This window comes from Protomyctophum bolini (assembly GCF_963924005.1).
Source record: "Protomyctophum bolini genome assembly, chromosome: 24".
Lineage (NCBI taxonomy): Eukaryota > Metazoa > Chordata > Actinopteri > Myctophiformes > Myctophidae > Protomyctophum > Protomyctophum bolini.
The window spans coordinates 4,513,386-4,533,759 of record NC_137885.1 but is presented as its reverse complement, the minus strand read 5'-3'; the positions used below and the strand labels follow the sequence as shown (position 1 = coordinate 4,533,759).

The window sequence follows — 20,374 nt, the reverse complement described above, 5'->3', positions numbered from 1 at the left end:
ACCACCATATTTGGGGGGAGTCCAGTGGGAGCCGAGAGTAGTTGTAGATCAATTTGATCTCTGATAGTTTCTATTTTGCCATTGAAGAACCTCATTAAATCGTTACTATTGAGAGTCGTAGGAATACGTGGATCCGTGGAATCACGGCTTTTTGTCAGTTTTGCCAAAGTATCAAAAATAAACTTTGGGTTACTTTTGTTTCCCTCTATTAGGGATGGATAATAGGTGGCTCTGGCCGTGTCGAGAGCCTTTTTGTATATTTTGAGGCTATTCTGCCAGTCTATACATGATTCTTTCTGTTTTGTTGAACGCCATTTGTTTTCGAGTTTGTGAGACGTTCGCTTGAGGTTTCTAGTTTCCGAGTTGTACCACGGGGCTAGCCCTTGTTGCTTTATTACCTTCCTTTTCAGGGGAGCAACAGAGTCTAGCGTAGTTTGAAATGAGCATGTGACACTATCAACAAGTTGATCGAGTTGATGAGAACTATATGTGTGAAGGTCCTCTATTTTGTTGAAATATACTGAGTTGATGGCTGATGGAACTATTTCCTTGAATTTACTTACAGCGCTCTCAGATATACTTCTGCCAAGGACATTTTTGTCCAGTGGTGTATAATCGATCAATGTAAAATCGAAGGTGATCAGATAATGATCAGAGAGATCACGGTTTTCTGGAAAAACTGTGAGGTGCTCTATTGTAATACCATAGACCAGAATGAGGTCAAGGGTATGGTTGTGAATGTGTGTAGGTTTGTCTACACATTGAGAGAAACCGATTGAATCAATCAATGAGAGTATTCTATTTTTGCCCTGTGAAGCACTTTGCGCTACATTTATGTATGAAAGGTGCTATACAAATAAAGTTTATTATTATTATTATTATTATTATTTAAAAATGTTTTCCTTTTAAGTTGATCATGGTACCCCAACTTTCAGCAGCTGTCACAGATTCTCTTATAGGGTATAGTAATTTAATTTCAACTAATGTGGATGTGTTACTAGACACATTCTTCTGATAATATCTCCGGCGAGATGGCATTATCAAAAGGATAGCACCACAACTTCAAAGATAGCAGAAAATAGTAACCCAAGTTCGATTTTGATGGATTGTCATTTGTTTGTTAGAGCCATATGACCCACGGTGCATCTCGCCGGCAGCCATATTGGAGTGTTCTCTATGTATATTATGCATAATATAATATATTGTAGAACACTGAACAGGCCTTGACAACTATAGGCTATAAGCTTACAACTCACATGACATGTCTAGATTACTTCTATGGTGAAAGTGGAATGTTATTTATGCTACTGCAATACATTGTCTCCACCAGGCCGGGAGAGAGTATGTTTTGCACTCCGTCCGTGCACGTGTGTGTGTGTGTGTGTGTGTGTGTGTGTGTGTGTGTGTGTGTGTGTGTGTGTGTGTGTGCGTGCGTGCGTGCGTGCGTGTGTGTGTCTGTCTGTCCGTCTGTCTCTTAAACTAATCTCTGGCACCGTTAACCCGGTCGATGCCAAATTTTGCACACACACTCCCTGGATGCCAACGATGAACGGCCTGTTATAGCGCCACCAGGAGGCCGAATTTTGAAGAACACAAATCATGAACGGAGCGTGCAATTTACATGAAATCTTTCACAGACTTTTCTAATATGCTGAGGAATATATCTCACCATTTTCACATTGGCCTGTTATAGCGCAAAATGTGTTTGCAAAACACATTTTTGGAACAAAATGCCTCAAATCATCCAATTGCCATCCAAGGCGTGAGAAGAAATGTCACCCTTTTCACAACCCCAGTTGTCCCTGAATATGTTTTGAGGAAGTTTCTTTTTAACACACTTTTTATGTGCCTTATTGCATGCCCGCAAAATCACCTCAGAGTTATAGCCTCTGCTGGTAAAGGGGACTGCCCAGAGATCCGAAGTCCCGTTATAGTCCGAACATGCAGAAAGGTTGGTGAACATGCGCTGCTGGTTGGCGAACATGCGCTGCTCCCGACATGCACTGCTCCCGTGTTTGTGGTTATGTTTAGGGTTAGGGTTAGAGATAGGGTTAGTAATTCCAGAACAATGGGAGGTCGGAACTCGTAAACAAGGACCCTGGCAAATCGGTTAGCCATATCAGTAGCTTGTGCCTCAAACACACTGTCATCACAAATGCGTCTTAGTTGCTGATTAGGAAGGGTGACAAGAGTCGGCTCTGAGTGAGCAGTCTGTTGAGAGACGTTTTCTTCCTAAATATAGGATAATAATAATAAACTTTATTTGTATAGCACCTTTCATACATAAATGTAGCGCAAAGTGCTTCACAGGGCAAAAATAGAATACAATAAAACATAAGTAGTTAAAATGATAAAACAATGGCCTAAATATAGGATGTTTGGGGATTGTGTGGTGTGGGGCCTTTCCATTCGATACTTAGGTATCGTAAGGTCAAGGAAGTTTATACTCATTTGAGAGTATTCAATTGTAAGTTTAATGTTGGGGTTTAGCAAATTTAGATATTTATGAAGTTCAAGCAACTGTGTCTCAGAGCTGTTAAATATAATATAAGGAGTAATTAAGTCATCATCAGGTAATGCAATGAAAAAAGGGGGTTGACAAAGCGATTCTCTCAATAGCCAAGATACAAGCATGCATATTTACAATTATGTGTTGCCTTTAACAACCTAAAAGAAAAATCAAATTTCTTCAATGTGTCATTTTCGTCATATTGGTATTTTTACGAATGTATTTACTTCATTTTTTTGCCTAAATTGGGTGTCACGAAAATACAATGTATATTAATGTTAGGGGCCATTGGTTTTTTGACCTGTGCCCCATGGCTTCTGTCAATCGGTCAGGCGGTTCAAGAGATAAACTGGACACACACACACACACACACACACACACACACACGCATGCAATACAAATGTAAACATTTTAAAGTGTTCTGTGTCAGACATGCCCCAATATGGAGTCCAGGCCAGTCTATGACACCAGTACTAATTATATGTCAGACTATTGATGACATCATTAGCAACATTCTAACGCAGATACCTAGGGGCTGTATTTTGCGTGTCTTAAGTACCAGTGGTCTTATTACCTAACTTGAGTAAACTAAAGACCTGGAGGCGTGATCAATGTTCTTTGGCCACTCAGAATAGCCAAATGGCATTGATCATGCCTCCAGGTCTTTAGTTTACTCAAGTTAGGTAATAAGACCACTGGTACTTAAGACACGCAAAATACAGCCCTAGAGTCCTTCTATTATTGGAAGTACATGGTATATGGAGTCAACTGACATAATACTGACGTCATAGACTGTGACATCAGTAGTAATGTCATAGGCGGGAACTCCACCATATGGACCTTTTATTTCAGTTTTTTTTTTGTTACATAATATAGAAGTTTTTATTTATTCTGAAACATGTCCTTAATGAAGATCTGGATGCCTCGATCTCCGTTCTCACGGCGTGTCCATCATATGATCACGAGGAGGCATACTGGATCCTTGTCATCATCACCACCACCACTCTCTCTCCCCCCGCATGCGTCTCAGCCCGTGTCCTCCCTATTCAAACCCTGTGATTCTGTGGGGGTCTGTGGCGCCGCTCTCTTCCACACGCACGTTCCCCGGCACAGTTCCAACAAGACGTCCATAGTGCGCTACGGCAGGCAGAGATACGAGAGGCAGTATCCGGTCCTTTTGGTCAGAACCGACGGGTCCACTATAAACATACGATACAAAGAACCAAGGCGGATACTCACGATGCCGGCAGACCCGTCCACTCTGTCGGAGGAGGAGCGTAGAGCTCGTCACAAGAAGAGAGAAGTAAAGAAGACAGTGGGACAGGACGAAGTCCACTACGAAGACGACTTTAAGGCCGACGATTACAGAGAGTTCTGGAAGAAGAAGAAATAGTTCAGTTGAGGCAGGTGATGGTTTCATGCATCTATCTGGACTTGATGCATTGTATAAAACAAGCAGTTTCTTGAATGTGAACTTGGGAGATGGCGGCTTCAATGCATATATTGGAATTATATATTAACCTAATTCAACCAACTTTCAGGCGGTTTGTTACAAATGTTGAAACACGTTAGGTTGACAGCCGATTGAGTAAGCCTATAATGCTTAAAGGCTACTAGGTTAAAGGCACACTATTTATATAATGTATAGGCCTATTTTGTTCAGTTGAGCTTCCCACTGAGCATTTTTTTGTCTATAGATGGCCATCTAAAAATGGGTTATAAATGAAAGTATTTTAGCAGTCTAGGCTTAGATTAGACATTGAAAACAAAACGACGTTTCAACGATTAGACAGCCTATATTTAGACCTTGATTAGCAGTTGTATTGTACGTTGGATTTTCAAAAACAATCACCTACACATCCAAAATAAAAGCAAACCAGTGCTGAACGGAGGATATACAGTACAGTTTAAGAGATGATAATATATTAAATGTATGTTCTCTGAAACACCCAAGTCTGTCACTGCGTGGGGTTCTCTAAAGTGGCATGTAGTATATTCAATTGTACGTAAACATTTTAATGTTCTACCACAGTGAAAGTATGACTTTGGATGATTTGAGCAAGTGGAGATTCAACTGTCAATGCGGATCATGTATATATATATATATATATATATATATATATATATATATATACAATGTATAACCATGCTAATGAATGGTTGATTTGTGGGCGTAACAATGATGTCATCTCCAGTCTCCAACCTAATTTGGAAGAGTATGAAGTCACTCCTCTCTATAACATTAAACTTGTTACCGGTATGTTATATTAACATCAATGCATTGATTGTTTCTATAGCTCATTGTGCATAATGCATAGCTTTTTGAGGGCCTCCTTTGTTTGAGGGCCTCATCCTAGCGATGATTTTATTGGCTGAGCCAAGTACATATTGATGATAAAAGTGAGGGCAGCAAAGTGAAGACGGACAAGTGAGGACGCAAATTGTGAATGGCCAGAACGAGATGATGTACGATGATAAGAGATCCGGCGCTCACTTCACACGGGTGTGATTCTATTCATTTATTCACGGAGAGTTTCAGTGAACGGAGAAGAGTCGGTGAGTTGTGCAGTGAGCGCACAGTAGACTGTGATGCGTGGTCTCGCAAAAGCGTCGCTGGCTTTGAAAGGATTTAGCCGGTGTTACATCACGAAGAAGCACCCGTCTACTGTAACAACGACCATTAGTCGAGGACCAGTGAGCACACAGAATGACCAGGGCGATGACGTCTATGACGTCGTCATATCCGGAGGAGGGATGGTGGGCTCGGCCATGGCTTGTTGTTTAGGCGCGGATCCCAATCTGCAGGGGAAGAGGATTCTGCTGCTCGAAGCGGGCGGCAAGAAAGCGATGGACGGCGTCCCCGAACACTACAGCGCCAGAGTCAGTTCCATCAGCCGCGGCTCCGCCGCCCTCCTTCGTGGCGTGGGAGCGTGGGACCACATCGCGGCCGCGAGGTGCAAGCCCTATCGGACGATGCAGGTCTGGGACGCCTGCTCCGACGCCCTGATCACGTTCCATCGCGAGGACGACCCGCGGGGCGGCGGCGGCGACATGGCCTACGTCGTGGAGAACGACGTCGTGGCGGCCGCCCTCTCCAAACGGCTGGACGGTCTCCCCGACAACGTGGAGGTCAAGTACGGCTCCGAGGTGACGGGTTACGCTTGGCCGAATTCCGCGGCCGCCGCCGACTCCGCGCCCTGGGTCCGGTTGACGCTGGGCGGCGGAGAGACGCTCCGAGCCAAGCTCCTGATCGGCGCCGACGGAGCCAACTCGGCGGCGAGGCGAGCGTCGGGGATCCGCACGGCGGGGTGGAGCTACGAGCAGTCGGCAGTGGTGGCCGTGCTGCACCTGTCGGAGCCCGCGGCGGCGGAGAACGCGGTCGCGTGGCAGAGGTTCCTCCCCGCGAGGCCCGTGGCCATGCTGCCGCTGTCGGACACGCGCAGCTCTCTGGTGTGGTCCACCGGCCACCGCCGTGCGCGGGAACTGCTGCAGCTGGACCCGGGGAGCTTCGCGGACGCCGTCAACTCCGCCTTCCGGAGCGACGGGAACCGGTCCGGCTCCCTGTTCCGCAGCGCGCTGTCGGTTCTGACGCCGTCTTCTTCCGCCGGCGCGACGCGCCGCCAGCTTCCCCCGCGCGTGTCCGGCGTCGGCCCGAAGAGCCGCGCGGCGTTCCCCCTGGGACTGGGCCACGCCGCGGACTACACGAGGCGCCGGGTGGTGCTGGTCGGGGACGCGGCGCACCGCCTGCACCCGCTGGCCGGCCAGGGAGCCAACCTGGGCTTCGGGGACGTGGCTTGCCTCGCGCGGGTCCTGAGCCGAGCGGCCTCCGACGGGAAGGACCTGGGAGCCGCGCGCCACCTGCTGGAGTACCAAGCGGAACGACGGCGGCACAACCTCCCCATGATGGCCGCCGTCGACCTCGTGAAACGTCTTTACTCCACCGACGCCGCGCCCCTGGTCCTCCTGCGCACCTTCGCTATGCTGGCCACCGACGTGCTTCCTACGCTGAAAGAGCACATCGTGGCGTTTGCAAGCAAGTGACAGGTTTTTGTTGACTCGGATTGATTGGTCGTGGTGACGCACGATATCATCGGTGGCATAATGGGAATCTGCCGTATCGGCCGTAAAAATGCCATATCGGAACGGTCTCAAACTAATCCCAATTATTTAATCGGCAAACAAAATTTAAAATGGAAAAATCTAATACGATGTCAAATCAAAGTAGAAACAAACCTTGCATTTTTCAACATTTAATTTGTGTCAAACAGACACTTGGAAATGAGTATAGGCAATTTATTGATTACTACTTTTAGTAATAAATTAATACTTTATTAACGGGCGTTGGTCCAGAAATCAGATCAGAAATCGGGCATAATTTCATAATTGTGAATAGTTCATCAAGTCCTTGCGGTCTGGTTTCCATTTAGCCATTTAGGCCCTATATGCAACAGTGGTGTTTTCGTCGACTAAAACGAATGACGAAAAATGTTCGTCGACTCTTTTTACACTGACGAAAACTAAATGGAAACTAAAGCATAACTAAGCTGATGACTAAAACTAAGACTAAATATACTGACAATTTCGTCAACAAATAAATACTAGACTAAAGTAGCCTGGGCACCATTTCATTTCGGTATGAGCCGGATGATATGCCTACGTCACGTTGTATGCAGCTTCCCAAACAGGATGTACCCAAAATAATCCCCCCTCCCCCGCGATCAAAATGTTAGTTCCCCCCCGACTTTACTCGCCAGTTGCCATTGTGCCGCAATCTCTAAAAAGCACACTCACATTTATATTTATTTTGTATTTTAAAATTCAACGAAACTAAAGTACGCCGCATCAGAAGCATATTAATTGGTAGGAACTAACATTTTGATCGCGGGGGAGGGGGGATTATTTTGGGTACATCCTGTTTGGGAAACTGCCTGCAACGTGACGTAGGCATATCATCCGGCCCCGGACTTTTGGAACAGAGACCAGGCTTTCCTCCGAGGCGGTGGAAAGCCTGGTGATGCGAGGTTAAGACTAAAGTGTTAGGGACTAGTGGACAAGAGATCCAGCATGAGTCATTGTATACACTTGGTTGCATGCTGAAAACAGTGAGAGTAAAATCAGCCATTACGAAGGCGTCAAGACAAAACACATCAACTGTAGATTTAGTCGACTAAATTCACATGATATTTAGTCGACTGAAACTAGACTTAACACAGGTGACTAAAATGTGACTGAAACTAAATGAAAACTATTCAAGAGACTATGACTGAAACTAAAATCAAAATGTGCTGCCAAAAACAACACTGCTATATGCAATCAAAATCAAGGTGATATTGGTCCTGCAGTGGCCGTTTGATTGGACTCATTAGTTGGGTCAGTTATTAGCATAATATGTGATCATACCCATAACATCCTATATGAGGCAAAAAAGTCCAAATTTCATCATTCTTTAAGTAGCATGTGACATAACTAGGGGGTTTTCATGGTTCCGAATCCATTCCAAGCATTAGTTTTGCACAAAAACACTCCTTAGGCCATATACACCAAATACACCAAATGTGCTGACCTCATCACGTTTGTGAGGACGGCTATGGCCGTTTTCCTCCCAAGGAGTGCAAAACTAATGCTTGGAATGGATTCAGAATCATGAAAACCCCCTAGTTTCATATGTCACATGCTACTTAAAGAATGATGAAATTTGGACTTTTTTTGCCTTATATAGGATGTGTAGGAGCCATTAGAAGAGAGGCATTATTTGTATTATTATTACCAGTATTATTTTTGACCACCTGGTGGCAGGCTTGAGAAACACAGCACATAGAAGGTGACCACTTATAAAGGTGACACACAGGGGCACTAGGCAGGAACTAGACACAGGGTATGGTGGGAGTAGAGTTCTCATCGGGCCCAAAATTTGAAGCCCTGCATGGCCCGGCCCTAACTGGATGGGCCCGAGGCCCGGCCCTATTAATTACCGCAACGTTAGACCTGAAAGCCCTAAAAAAGCAAAAATAAATAAATATCGCCACTAGATGGCATAGGCGCATAGGCGCCAATGCCATTTCTAGAGTGGTGAGTCAAGAACAGACTTAATTATATTAGCCTACTAATTATAATCGGCGAAATGGAAACTTTCTTTCACATCATGTCCAATGATAACATTACAGTCAGGCAGAGACCAATAGACCATAATACACAACACAAGTAGGCTACTGATTTTTTACTGTGACTTAACTTCATAGTGTGTTACTGTTTTGTACTGTCACTGTGCGTGTAACTGTGGAATGTGAGGCTTGAGCCGTGGGGCTGCGTGCCACTGCCTGCATCTTAAATGCGATGAGGCGGAGCGCGGACGGTTATGCAAATGTTGTTAATGCTTTCTTGCTTTGTTTCCTTTGTCTATTCCTAAACAGTAAACACATGAACTAACACCTCTCTCACCTCCTCATGTCATGAATCTGGCCAGGCAGGAACTCTGTTCTGTTGTTGTCGACACAGTGCAGGGCAGGCACTTAATTCAATCATCATCATTTTGCAAAATAAACTTTAAAGCCTTTGAGTTTGAATCTTTGTTTTTTCTATCATTATCATTGATTGACCATTACTATTTGGCTACCATATTTATAAAATATCACACAGCAAACGATACTTTAACTCCACAATCAAACACTTTATTAAAAATAATAACAGGCAGGAGGCAGCAGCCGCAGCACAGTCGTGCACTTAACAAACCAACATTAATAATCATTGCACACGCACATATAAACGGAAGAAAAGAAAATCGCAGAAACCGAGTTTCTGTTTGCTTAAAAAACAGCAGCAAAAAAATAAAATAAAAAATACTAACTATAAACTCGTAGTGCAATAACTAAAGTAAACGGAATAAGAAAATAAATAACAGTTAAAACAGCAGCGATAAAGTGAAACAGTGTCAGTGATAAATAAAAGGGCTATAGGCAGAAACCGAGTTTCTTGCACACAATAAAATAAAAAATAGCCAATTTGAACACCTAAAATATAAATACAAAGAGCACTTCAAACTTTAACATTTTAAATAAAATAAATATATAAAAAACACACAAAGCGCAACACAGCAAATCGATCTTTATCCTCCTAATGGCCAAAGGCCTATTGCGCATGGAGAAAGAGAAGTGCGTCGACCGTTTCAGGAGCAAGTCGTGTTCGCCTCTCCTCGATAGTGCGGCCTGCTGCACTGAACACTCTCTCGCTGCTGCTGCTGGCTGGCACACATAGAATTTGTCTTGCCAACTGAGAGAGTTTTGGATAGGTTTTGCAGTTTGAGTTCCACCAGCCCAGCACATCCTTCTCGTCGCTCATAGTTGGCCTCTGTCTGATGTAGCTCTCCACCTCATCATCTTCCTCTTCCTCTGCGAACACATTCTACCATGCATCAAATGCAGGACGGGCGCGCTTAGGAGCGGGCGCAGCAGCCGCTGCATCAGATTCATCACCACTCGCAATGCCAGCGGCATCCTCCCCCTCAACAACCACCGCTGCTGCTGGCAGACCTGCTGCTAAACGCAACTTGACATACTCGTGCACATTGTCCCTTTCGTGCCTTTCCATCATGCGCAGCTGGTTGTATTTGGGCCACAGAAAAGTTGCAGCCTTGTGGAGATCATGCAATATTATTTTCTTGTCCATCCACTCCGCATGGCGCTGACGCACAAAAGCCTGCTGTGCCGTGTCGAGTGGGTTTGGCCGACAATGAGCCTTCAGCTTTGTTGACCACAGACAGACGAGCTGAAGAGTGGGGTATTTATAATAATAATAGCTCAGATTTATATAGCGCTTTTCTGAATACCCAAAGCGCTTTACAGGGAACACTAAGAACAGACTTTATTAAGAGAAAAAAGACAAAATAAAACATAACAGATACAGGGTTAAAAAGATAAAAGGATAAGCGAGACGTCAACTGGGGAAAGCTGAGGTTTTGAAAGAGAGGAGAGAGGGAGCAGCTCTGAGGTGGTTGGGGAGTTCATTCCAGAGTTTGGGGGCCGAAACGTAGAAGGCCCTGTCACCCCAGGTGCGGTACTTGGCCTTGCGGACCTTCAGGAGGTTGGCTTCACTGGACCTGAGGGAACGGGGGGGGGACATATGGTTCAAGAAGATCGGAAAGATAGGGGGGAGCCAGGTTATTGAGAGCTTTGTAGGTGGTGAGCAGGATTTTGTAGTGAATTCTTTGTTTGATGGGAAGCCAGTGTAGGTCGTGGAGGACGGGTGTGATGTGGTCTCTGGAGCGTGTACTGGTGAGCAGGCGGGCAGCGGAGTTTTGCACGTGTTGTAGTTTATTGAGGACTTTGGAGGTGGTGCCATAGAGTATACTGTTGCAGTAGTCAATCCGGGATGTGATGAATGCGTGTATGAGGGTTTCAGCGGCAGTGAGAGACAGAGAAGGCCGGAGGCGGGCGATATTCCTGAGGTGGAAGAAGGCGGTTCGGGTGATCTGGTTTATGTGGGGGAGGAATGAGAGGGTGGAGTCAAATGTATTTGTCCCCCTCCAGCTCGCGCTGTGCGTCCCGAAAGGGCTCGAGGAAGGCCACAAGAAAGGCCAGCATGTCGTTGGCAACTTTATCCACCTTATCAGCCTCGCCACGAGCCTCCATCTTCTCGTGCAGCTCTGTATATATGTCCTGGATAGAACGCATACTGGAGTGACATACAGAGCTGAACCTCGTGTCCACCATCTGCAGCAGGGTCTTGGAAAGAGACGCTTGCAACCCCGACTGCTTGGCATATCTATTGATTAATAATAAAATAATAAGTATTAATAGCCTAATTATAGTATCATAATCATATCCATCAAAGTGTTATGTATTGTATAGGCCAGGGGTAAACAAAGCTTACCTCACAAGGGCTTTTGCTGCGGTTATTGTTTCCGCTATGTCGGAGGCCTTCGCTTTAAGAGCGTCATCAACGTTCAGCCCATGCCTGAGTACTGTATTCAGAACGTGATCCTGACAGTCAAGTCTGACGTAGGGCTCTAGGGCCTTGACAATGTTCGAGCCTTGGTCAGTGACCCAAACGATTTTGGACAGAGAAAGCGGATCAAGACCAAATCTCGTCACCAGGATCTTAACGAGCTCTCTCCTGATGTTTTCCCCGTTTTTTTTTCCTCCAGTGGAAACATCATTGTGGCCAGGTTCTTCCCAACCAAACTAAAATCCTCCTTCACATAATGGCATGTAATGGCCATGCAGTGAAGTTTCCTGAAATCATCGGTCCACACTCCTTTTTTCAGGTGTTTTTTTAACTGCGCTATTAAGGCCCCCCTTTTCTCCTCAGCCATGGCCTTGCAGTGCTTCTGTATAGTGTTCGGGCAGGGGATAACGGAGCTTGCAGGCACTTTTCCGTGCGTAGCCCCGACGTTTATCAGCTCCTGGGCCAATTCGAGAAAGCCTTCCCCTTCCACAATTAAGAACGGCCTCATGTCCTTTGCGCAGAATTTGACGCATTGTTTTGTCACTGCCTGCTTGACCCGCAGAGGGACAGATTCAGCACGCTTTACAACAAATGCTTGTAAATTCGTCTGCGAGGCTCCTGGCGCTGGTGCCCCTGGGCAAACCTTCCCCTTCTTGTTTTCAATCACAGTGTATTCTCCCGTTTCAAATTTCTTTTTTATCACAATCACATCCATCTTCTTTATTGTAGTACTGCACTCTGTTTTGTTTAGACTGACCTGTTGTTAACCTATAGGCTGACATGCCCACGGCCATCGCATACCCTGCCACCACTTGTCTGATTTATGGCCCTGTTAGGAACCGATCTCCATACTAAAGGTGTTAGATCGTGAATGCATTGTGTGACTTCAGAGGGCTTGTAGATCGAATGGCTATTCGGTGCGCAACACAAGCCTGCAATTAGAGCCCCAGGCCATTGGCAGCGTGCGCACGCCTGTCTGTCTGTGCAATTGCAGGCACTCTCTCTCACAAAGTGAAAGTGGCTACTGCGCTTCACTCCACAATAGTAAAAATGAATCGCCAAGATTCAGCAGCGCAACCCTCTTCATAATAAATAAATACACAACATTACACAAACAAAATTATTTTTATTTTTATAATAATAATAAATAAATAAAAAATCACGGAAAATCAGAGAGCCGAGGCTCGGCCCGGCCCTACTAATTTGCATATTTTTTGGGCCCGGCCCGGCCCTAAAATGTTCGGGCATAAAATGAGAACTCTAGTGTGGGTAGCTGGGTGGCTGGGTGTCTGGGTATGAGCACGAAAACATGGTTGTTTTTCACCACCTGTGCGCAACCTAACGCACACACAAACACACATGCACATATTAAGTGTATATATGATGCTTTCGGGTGTGCCAGTACAGTACAGTGACCGTACAATACAGTAGAGGGTACAGTAGAGGGACCCCCACATGGTAACTGTCATTTCTCTACCATTTCGGTAGAGAAACCCCCACACAGAGTTGCACCACTCACTTCACACGGGTGTGATTATTTGCTTTGAATCGGAACTAAAATACTTAAATACTTTGAAATCTACAAAACAGTAAAGCAAAAGTAAATAATATGAATAAAAAAGTTTGTCCACAACAGTCACCTGACCGTGTGCCGGTGATGAGGCTAGAGAGGATGACGAGGATGCTCAGAGCTGCCAGGAGTCTTGCCCTGCCTCCACAATGATTGGTCGGCTTGCCCATGATGTCTCTGAGTGAGGGTCTGTCTGTGTGTGTGTGTGTGTGTGTGTGTGTGTGTGTGTGTGTGTGTGTGTGTGTGTGTGCTGCCTGTGGTGTGCTGAGAGACAGCCTCTACCGGTTCCTTAAGTAGGTTGTAGCTGGGGTTTTCCATGCCAGGCAGGATTGTGTAATAGAGAGTAGTACAGAGAGGAGAGATAGAGAGAGAGAGAGAGAGAGAGAGAGAGAGAGAGAGAGAGAGAGAGCATGCAGGAGAGAATAACAGAGAGGGAGGGGGAGAGAGAGGTTTGTATGTTGTATGCACGTATACTCTTGCATAAGTGCATAGGAATGCATTTTGGAATAAGTGTGTGTGTGTGCACGCAGAATGCACACATACTGTGCGTGCGGGCGTGCATGCTTGTGGAAGAGGCGGTTTCTTTTGTCCATGATTGATGTTTGCTGTGTGTAGAGTAGATTTCAACCTCTGGCCTTTCACCTTTAACCTCCAAGGAGGTACATACAGAAAACCAGATATCAACACGCGTTCGTTTGCATGATTATTTCCCATAACTTGTGCCAACCTCAGGAATAAATACACAGCATAGAGTTAAAATTGTCAATTCGTTTTCATAATAAAAGCCCTAATAACTAGTGTACAATTATGTTTGACCCTATAGTCTACTACAACATTATAATATGAGCCTATTACAATCAAATGAATCAAATATGGATATGGACAAATGTTACCGACAGAGTTCAACGAATTAGTGTGTGTGTGTGTGTGTGTGTGTGTGTGTGTGTGTGTGTGTGTGTGTGTGTGTGTGTGTGTGTGTGTGTGTGTGTACATTTCCTGGACCCTGTGTACCACCCTCCCCGTGTGTACGTGCTACTGTCATTTGTTTGCACTGTCTGGTCAAGAGGCCAGGCTGACCTGCTTTGGGGACCTGAGAGAGAGAGAGAGAGAGAGTGTGTGCACACATACACGTGCGTGTATGTGCCGGGAGAAAGATCCTTCTGCCTATAATATCCTTAATTGTTTTAACTTGAGTGAGGCCTGGTAAATATGTATTAGTATCCTATATGAATACATATCCTTTCCCTTTTATGATTACCTGTTTATTCCCTATAAATAAGGTAAATACTTTAATAATAGCTTGAGTGGTAAATTTACCTTGGTAATACTATCTAGAGTGGTATTTATACCCTAAATATTTTAATAATTCCTCCAGTGTCTGACAGTTTATATGCCAACTGTATTGTCAGTAAATAGAAAGTGTTGCCACATTGTAACTGGCCATTTTCCTATTGGCTGAATGCAATGGCATGTTTGTCTATGACTGCACACTGCATTGCCAGCTGTCTGTGTCCGTAGTTTGTACAAGACATTCTTGTAGTTTGTACAAGGCATTCTTGTACTTCTTGTTTATTTAAACACAAATACTCTATTGTGCCAAATATAAGACGACTCTGATTATAAGACGACCCCCATTTTTCAAGACTCATTTGTGGAAAAATAACATTGAAGACCATAATAGTCTAGTTCCCGATTATAATACGACCCAGTTTTTTAGGATATTTTCATAAGAGAAATGTGTGTGTGTGTGTGTGTGTGTGTGTGTGTGTGTGTGTGTGTGTGTGTGTGTGCGTGCGTGTGTGCGGCCGTGTGCGTGTTGGATCGCTTTAGCATTTTACTTCCTCATTTTACTTCCGCATTTTACTTACTTGATCATCCATCTCCTTGACAATGCATATAGTTGTGCTTCTACATTATGGCAGGTCACATATTGTGTGTGTTGGTGTGCGTGCATGTGTGCACGTGCGCGTGTGTGTGCATGTGTGTGTGTCCTGGGCATGACGTTAAACTGCCCCGCTGTAACTATAGCCTAGAATCCCTAGATGATACATTTCAGGATTTACTGGTTTAAGTAAGTAAGTCAGAGTTCAACCGCAAGGTCATGCGGGTACGATCTTGGGCTACCGCCAACTCAGCGTATATGAGAAAGTCGTGCGGTAAATGGACATGGGAGCTGACACCATGCACCTTCACACAATCACCTGCACTTGAACCTGTGTCTCTCTCTCTCTCTCTCTCGCAAGGGAAAATAATAGTTTCCCTAGTTTTTGTTTTGTTAAGTAGCCGGGACGCACATGATGTACTGTACAAGTAATACAACAATACAAGGAATTAATTGGCATAACGACTACATTGGGAAGGAAAAGGCGGTAAAAAATAATTGGCTACTCTAAGTAAAAAATTAAATACAAAATAATACAAATTTAACCTTAAGTCCCTATAAAATAGACTATTCATAAGCTCACAACAAGACAGGTTGTGAGCTTACAGTACATTGGGCTATTTTGTGCTATTTTTGAACATTCCTGGGATATTATGTTTGAATCCTTCCAGCAGGTGTATTACTGTATTGCAATGATTCATTCATAAATGACTGTATTGTAATGATTAATTCATAAATGACTGTATTGTAATGATTCATTCATAAATTACTGTATTGTAAGCGATCTTTTTAATACTGAGCAGTGGAAGCATTTAATAAAACGTTAATTGGCAACAGTATCGTTCCAGTCTATCAATTAACAATTCTGCTGACCTGTGGGAAAATAATGTATGTGTACCAGATGATAACCTGATCATATTCTGATAATAACCTGATCATAGGGGCACGGTGGCCCAGTTGGTAGTGCTGTCGCCTCACAGCTAGAAGGTCCTGGGTTCGATTCCCGCTCGGGGCGCTGTGGGTTCTGGCGGCGTGTTTCCTCCTCCGCGTCATCAGTGCCCATACCCGAAGGCGGGGTTGGCGAAAGGGCCTTTCTGTGTGGAGTTTGCATGTTCTCCCCGTGTCCCCTAGGGTAGGTACCCTCACAAAAACATGCAGTAATCCTGGTCTCTAAACTGCCTCCCCCTGGCCAGCCGGGGTGCCTGATGGTGGGGAAAGGAACTGGTTGGAATAACGTGTTCCTTCCACGCGCTACGTCCAACCAGGGAAACTCCCCCCTGTCAGGTGTAAAGGAGCAACTTGGACACTCAAGCATGAAGGAAGCATGAGTTCAAGTCCGTTGCTCTCCCCAGGTTGGCGGAGGATGTGTAGAGCCCAGGATCACATTAGATGATTGACACAGGGGTGAAAAATGGGTTACAAAATCGTGGGATAAAAAATATATTAGAAAAAAATAATAACCTGATCATATTCTTATAATACTGATAATAGGCAGTAAGGATTAAAACATGTTTAAATGCAGACTAAAGGCGTGTTCATAGTCTGGATTTTCGGTGGTGAGGTTTGATTGATTGATTGAAATATTTATTAACAGTTTGTAGAATTACATTACATTTTAAGCACAAACTCAATACAGAGACTGTTAACTGTGAGTGGACGACCCAATTAAGCATTACACTTGTTTAAAACAGGGTCCACATTGTTCAATTCATCAAAACATTTAGAGACATACAAATAGACACTTCTAGTTAAAGAACAGAACAGGAATTCATCATGTAGGAAGCAAAAAGGGAAAGGATACATATACAGTGAGGGGAAAAGGGGGGGGCGGTGGGGGGGATTCAGATTTTACAGAGGCCAGTTTCGAATTGCAGCCATCCGTAGGTGGTGACCACCGCTCCGGTGGTGAGTTGACCACCGCTCCGGTGGTGAGGTGACCTCCGCTCCGGTGGTGAGGTGACCACTGCTCCGGTGTTGAGGTGACCACCGCTCCGGTGTTGAGGTGAGTGACGTCATGTTGTAGTTCGGTGGTCAGCTCAGTGGCGTCATGTTGTAGTTCGGTGGTCAGCTCAGTGGCGTCATGTTGTAGTTTGGTGGTCACCTCAGTGACGTCATGTTGTAGTTCGGTGGTCACCTCAGTGGCGTCATGTTGTGGTTCGGTGGTCACCTCAGTGACGTCATGTTGTAGTTCGGTGGTCACCTCAGTGGCGTCAAGTTGTAGTTCGGTGGTCACCTCAGTGACGTCAAGTTGTAGTTCGGTGGTCACCTCAGTGACGTCAAGTTGTAGTTCGGTGGTCACCTCAGTGACGTCATGTTGTAGTTCGGTGGTCACCTTAGTGGCGTCATGTTGTAGTTCGGTGGTCACCTCAGTGACGTCATGTTGTAGTTCGGTGGTCACCTCACCACCGAAAATCCAGACTATATTTGAGCCTTAAGAGTGTGAAGGTCTTACTGTGTGTGGAGACATCATGTCTTTGGTCCAGACTAAAGACTGTCCTCTCAGAGTGTGAAGGTCTTACTGTGTGTGGAGACATCATGTCTTTGGTCCAGACTAAAGACTGTCCTCTCAGAGTGTGAAGGTCTTACTGTGTGTGTGGACCTTTTATTATTATAATTGCAAATCGACTAATGACAAATTGGCTTCTAGGAAAATCTTTTTGGTATTTTTGGTAATTCTTTGGTAGCGTTCTACCAATTGCTGGCTGTCAGAATACCAAAAAAATCAAAAGTTCATAAAAGATTTGACATATAGTATTGCTTGTTATAGCAGCTTTAACTCTGAGTGAACAAAAGGAAGTTGTACTCTCAGAGTTACAGACCTGGTATGGTCATTCAGGGCTACCTTTTTACCTGTTTCTGGTAACCACTTTTATATGATCCGTGGCAAATAAAACGTAATTTTGACAAAACTGTCCACTAGGGACGGAGCTCAATAACCGATACCCGAAGAAATCAGATAACAAGCTTATTGAGTACCCGTTGTCAATTACATTTGGGCTTATCAAGCCTGTTAGCGAGCATAAAGACAATTGTATTAATCACCCACGTTGGCACAAACATGTCGGTCTAAAAGTGTATTGACACCATAGACAAAAAATATTCCCCGGGTCTAACATGAACGTAAAATTAAGCCTGTCAGTCCTTGTATTGTAAGTCGCCATCTTTCTAGATCCGTTTGGGCCCAGCTGGCCCATTGGCTGGCTCAGACAACGAGGCGGGACTTCCCCCCTTCTTCTTCGTTGGTTTTTATTTTGACTCGAGTGGGTGGGGAATCCCGATCATAGACTGTAACGGTAGCCACGCCCCTCAGAACATACGCGACTTTATGCGACTATATTTTTTTAATAAATGGGACAATAATTTTCCAAAAAGAATATTATGACATTAGAAATGAGACTTTAAACTAGCGACTGGAAGCAAAAAGTATTCATGACCTTGTTTATTAAGGTAATACAGTCTAGGTGAAGTTGGGCCCAAATACATGGGCCTCTATGGGGCTATGGGGTTTTTTTGGGCCCAATGACAGCGCCACAACAGGCCATTATAATGAACTTTCAGAAAATCCCGATTTTCCTTGTGGCTTCACAAAATATCTGTCTGACTGTCCCCCTGGTTAAATATCTGTCTGACTGCCCCCCTGGTTAAATATCTGTCTGACTGCCCCCCTGGTTAAATATCTGTCTGACTGCCCCCCTGGTTAAATATCTGTCTGACTGCCCCCTGGTTAAATATCTGTCTGACTGCCCCCCTGGTTAAATATCTGTCTGACTGCCCCCCTGGTTAAATATCTATCTGACTGCCCCCCTGGTTAAATATCTGTCTGACTGCCCCCTGGTTAAATATCTGTCTGACTGCCCCCTGCGCTAACACAAGGTTTTGTATAACACAGAGAGAGGGGGAGATTGAGAGGCATGTCCCATTTCACTGGTTTGTTTGTTTGTTGTTTGTTTGTGTTTTCACATACAAAAGTATTTCGGAAATGATACACAATCCAATCCAATCCAATTTTATTTATAGAGCACGTTTAAAACAACAAAGTTGACCAAAGTGCTGTACAACATAATACAATACAATACAATACAATACAATACAGTAATAAAAACATAATAATAAAATCAAACAATCAAGAGTACACATTATTCACGGTTTAAAAGCCAGGGAATAGAAATGAGTTTTAAGATGTGTTTTAAAAACAGGTAGTGTTGGAGCCAGCCTGACGTGGCTAGGAAGCTGGTTCCACAGTTTCGGAGCAATTACTGAGAGGCTCGGTGCCCTCTTCTCACACACCTTGCCTTGGGGATGACAAGGAGCATTTGACCTGCTGACCTCAGTGACCTAGAGGGAGCATAGGGTTTTAGGAGATCGGAGGCATAAACTGGTGCTGATCCATTTAAAGATTTAAAAACAAACAATAAAATCTTAAAATGGATTCTAAAACGTACTGGGAGCCAGTGGAGTGCAGCTAAAATGGGAGTGATGTGTTCATATTTCCGGGTTCCTGTTAAAAGACGTGCGGCAGCATTTTGAACAAGTTGAAGGCGGGAGAGGGAGGCTTGGGTGATGCCGGCGTAGAGGGCATTACAATAGTCACGGCGAGTTGTAATAAAAGCATGTATCACTCGCTCTAGGTCCTTAAAAGATAAAACTGATTTGATTTGTGATAAAAGCCTTAAATGATAAAAACTAGATCTGACCACACCATTTATTTGTTTATCAAGTTTAAAAGCATTATCTATTTTAACTCCTAAATTGGAGACCATGGGAACCACAAAGGGTTGAAGTGGGCCTAGGTCTAAGGGAGGAGTGTTGATGACACTTGGTCCGAACATTATCACCTCAGTTTTGCTTTCATTTATATTTAAGAAATGTAGGGCCATCCAGGCATTAATATATTTTAAACAGTCAAGGAGAGGGGATAGGGGGCTGTTGCTATCTCTATTTAGGGGCATGTATATTTGGGAGTCATCTGCGTAAAGGTGATAGGAGATTCCGTGTTTTTTTAAGATGAGTCCTAGGGGGAGAAGATATAGCGAAAACAGGATGGGGCCAATAATTGAACCTTGGGGTACTCCAGATGACAGGGGGGCGGAAGAAGATGTATGATGACCAAATTTAACTGAGAAGGATCTATTGCATAGGTATGATTTGAACCAGTCTAGGGCGGTATCCCTGATACCTACACTGTGCTCCAGGCGTGATATTAAAATATTATAATCTAATGTGTCAAAAGCAGCAGTTAAATCTAAGAGTAAAATAATTAGTGTCACCATTATCCGTGGAAATTAAAAGATCATTAAAAACTTTGAGCAGTGCCGACTCGGTGCTATGGAAAGCTTTAAAACCAGATTGAAAAGTTTCAAGGATGTTGTGCTCATTTAAAAAAGTCTGTAACTGTAAAAGTGCTGTTTTTTCTAAAAGTTTTGAAATAAATGGAAGCTTGGAAATGGGTCGGTAGTTGGATAGAACAGAGGTG

General features: G+C 44.3%; 1 protein-coding gene across 1 annotated transcript; it reads left to right on the top strand.

Moving 5' to 3' along the window:
* Positions 1-5,098: 5,098 nt before the first annotated feature.
* LOC308311692 (ubiquinone biosynthesis monooxygenase COQ6, mitochondrial-like) lies at positions 5,099-6,550 on the top strand (the record flags this gene model as incomplete). The annotated part of the gene is made up of 1 exon (XM_080758481.1): positions 5,099-6,550. The coding sequence occupies one exon, from the start codon at positions 5,099-5,101 to the stop codon at positions 6,548-6,550; it is 1,452 nt and encodes a 483-aa protein (XP_080614607.1).
* Positions 6,551-20,374: the final 13,824 nt, after the last annotated feature.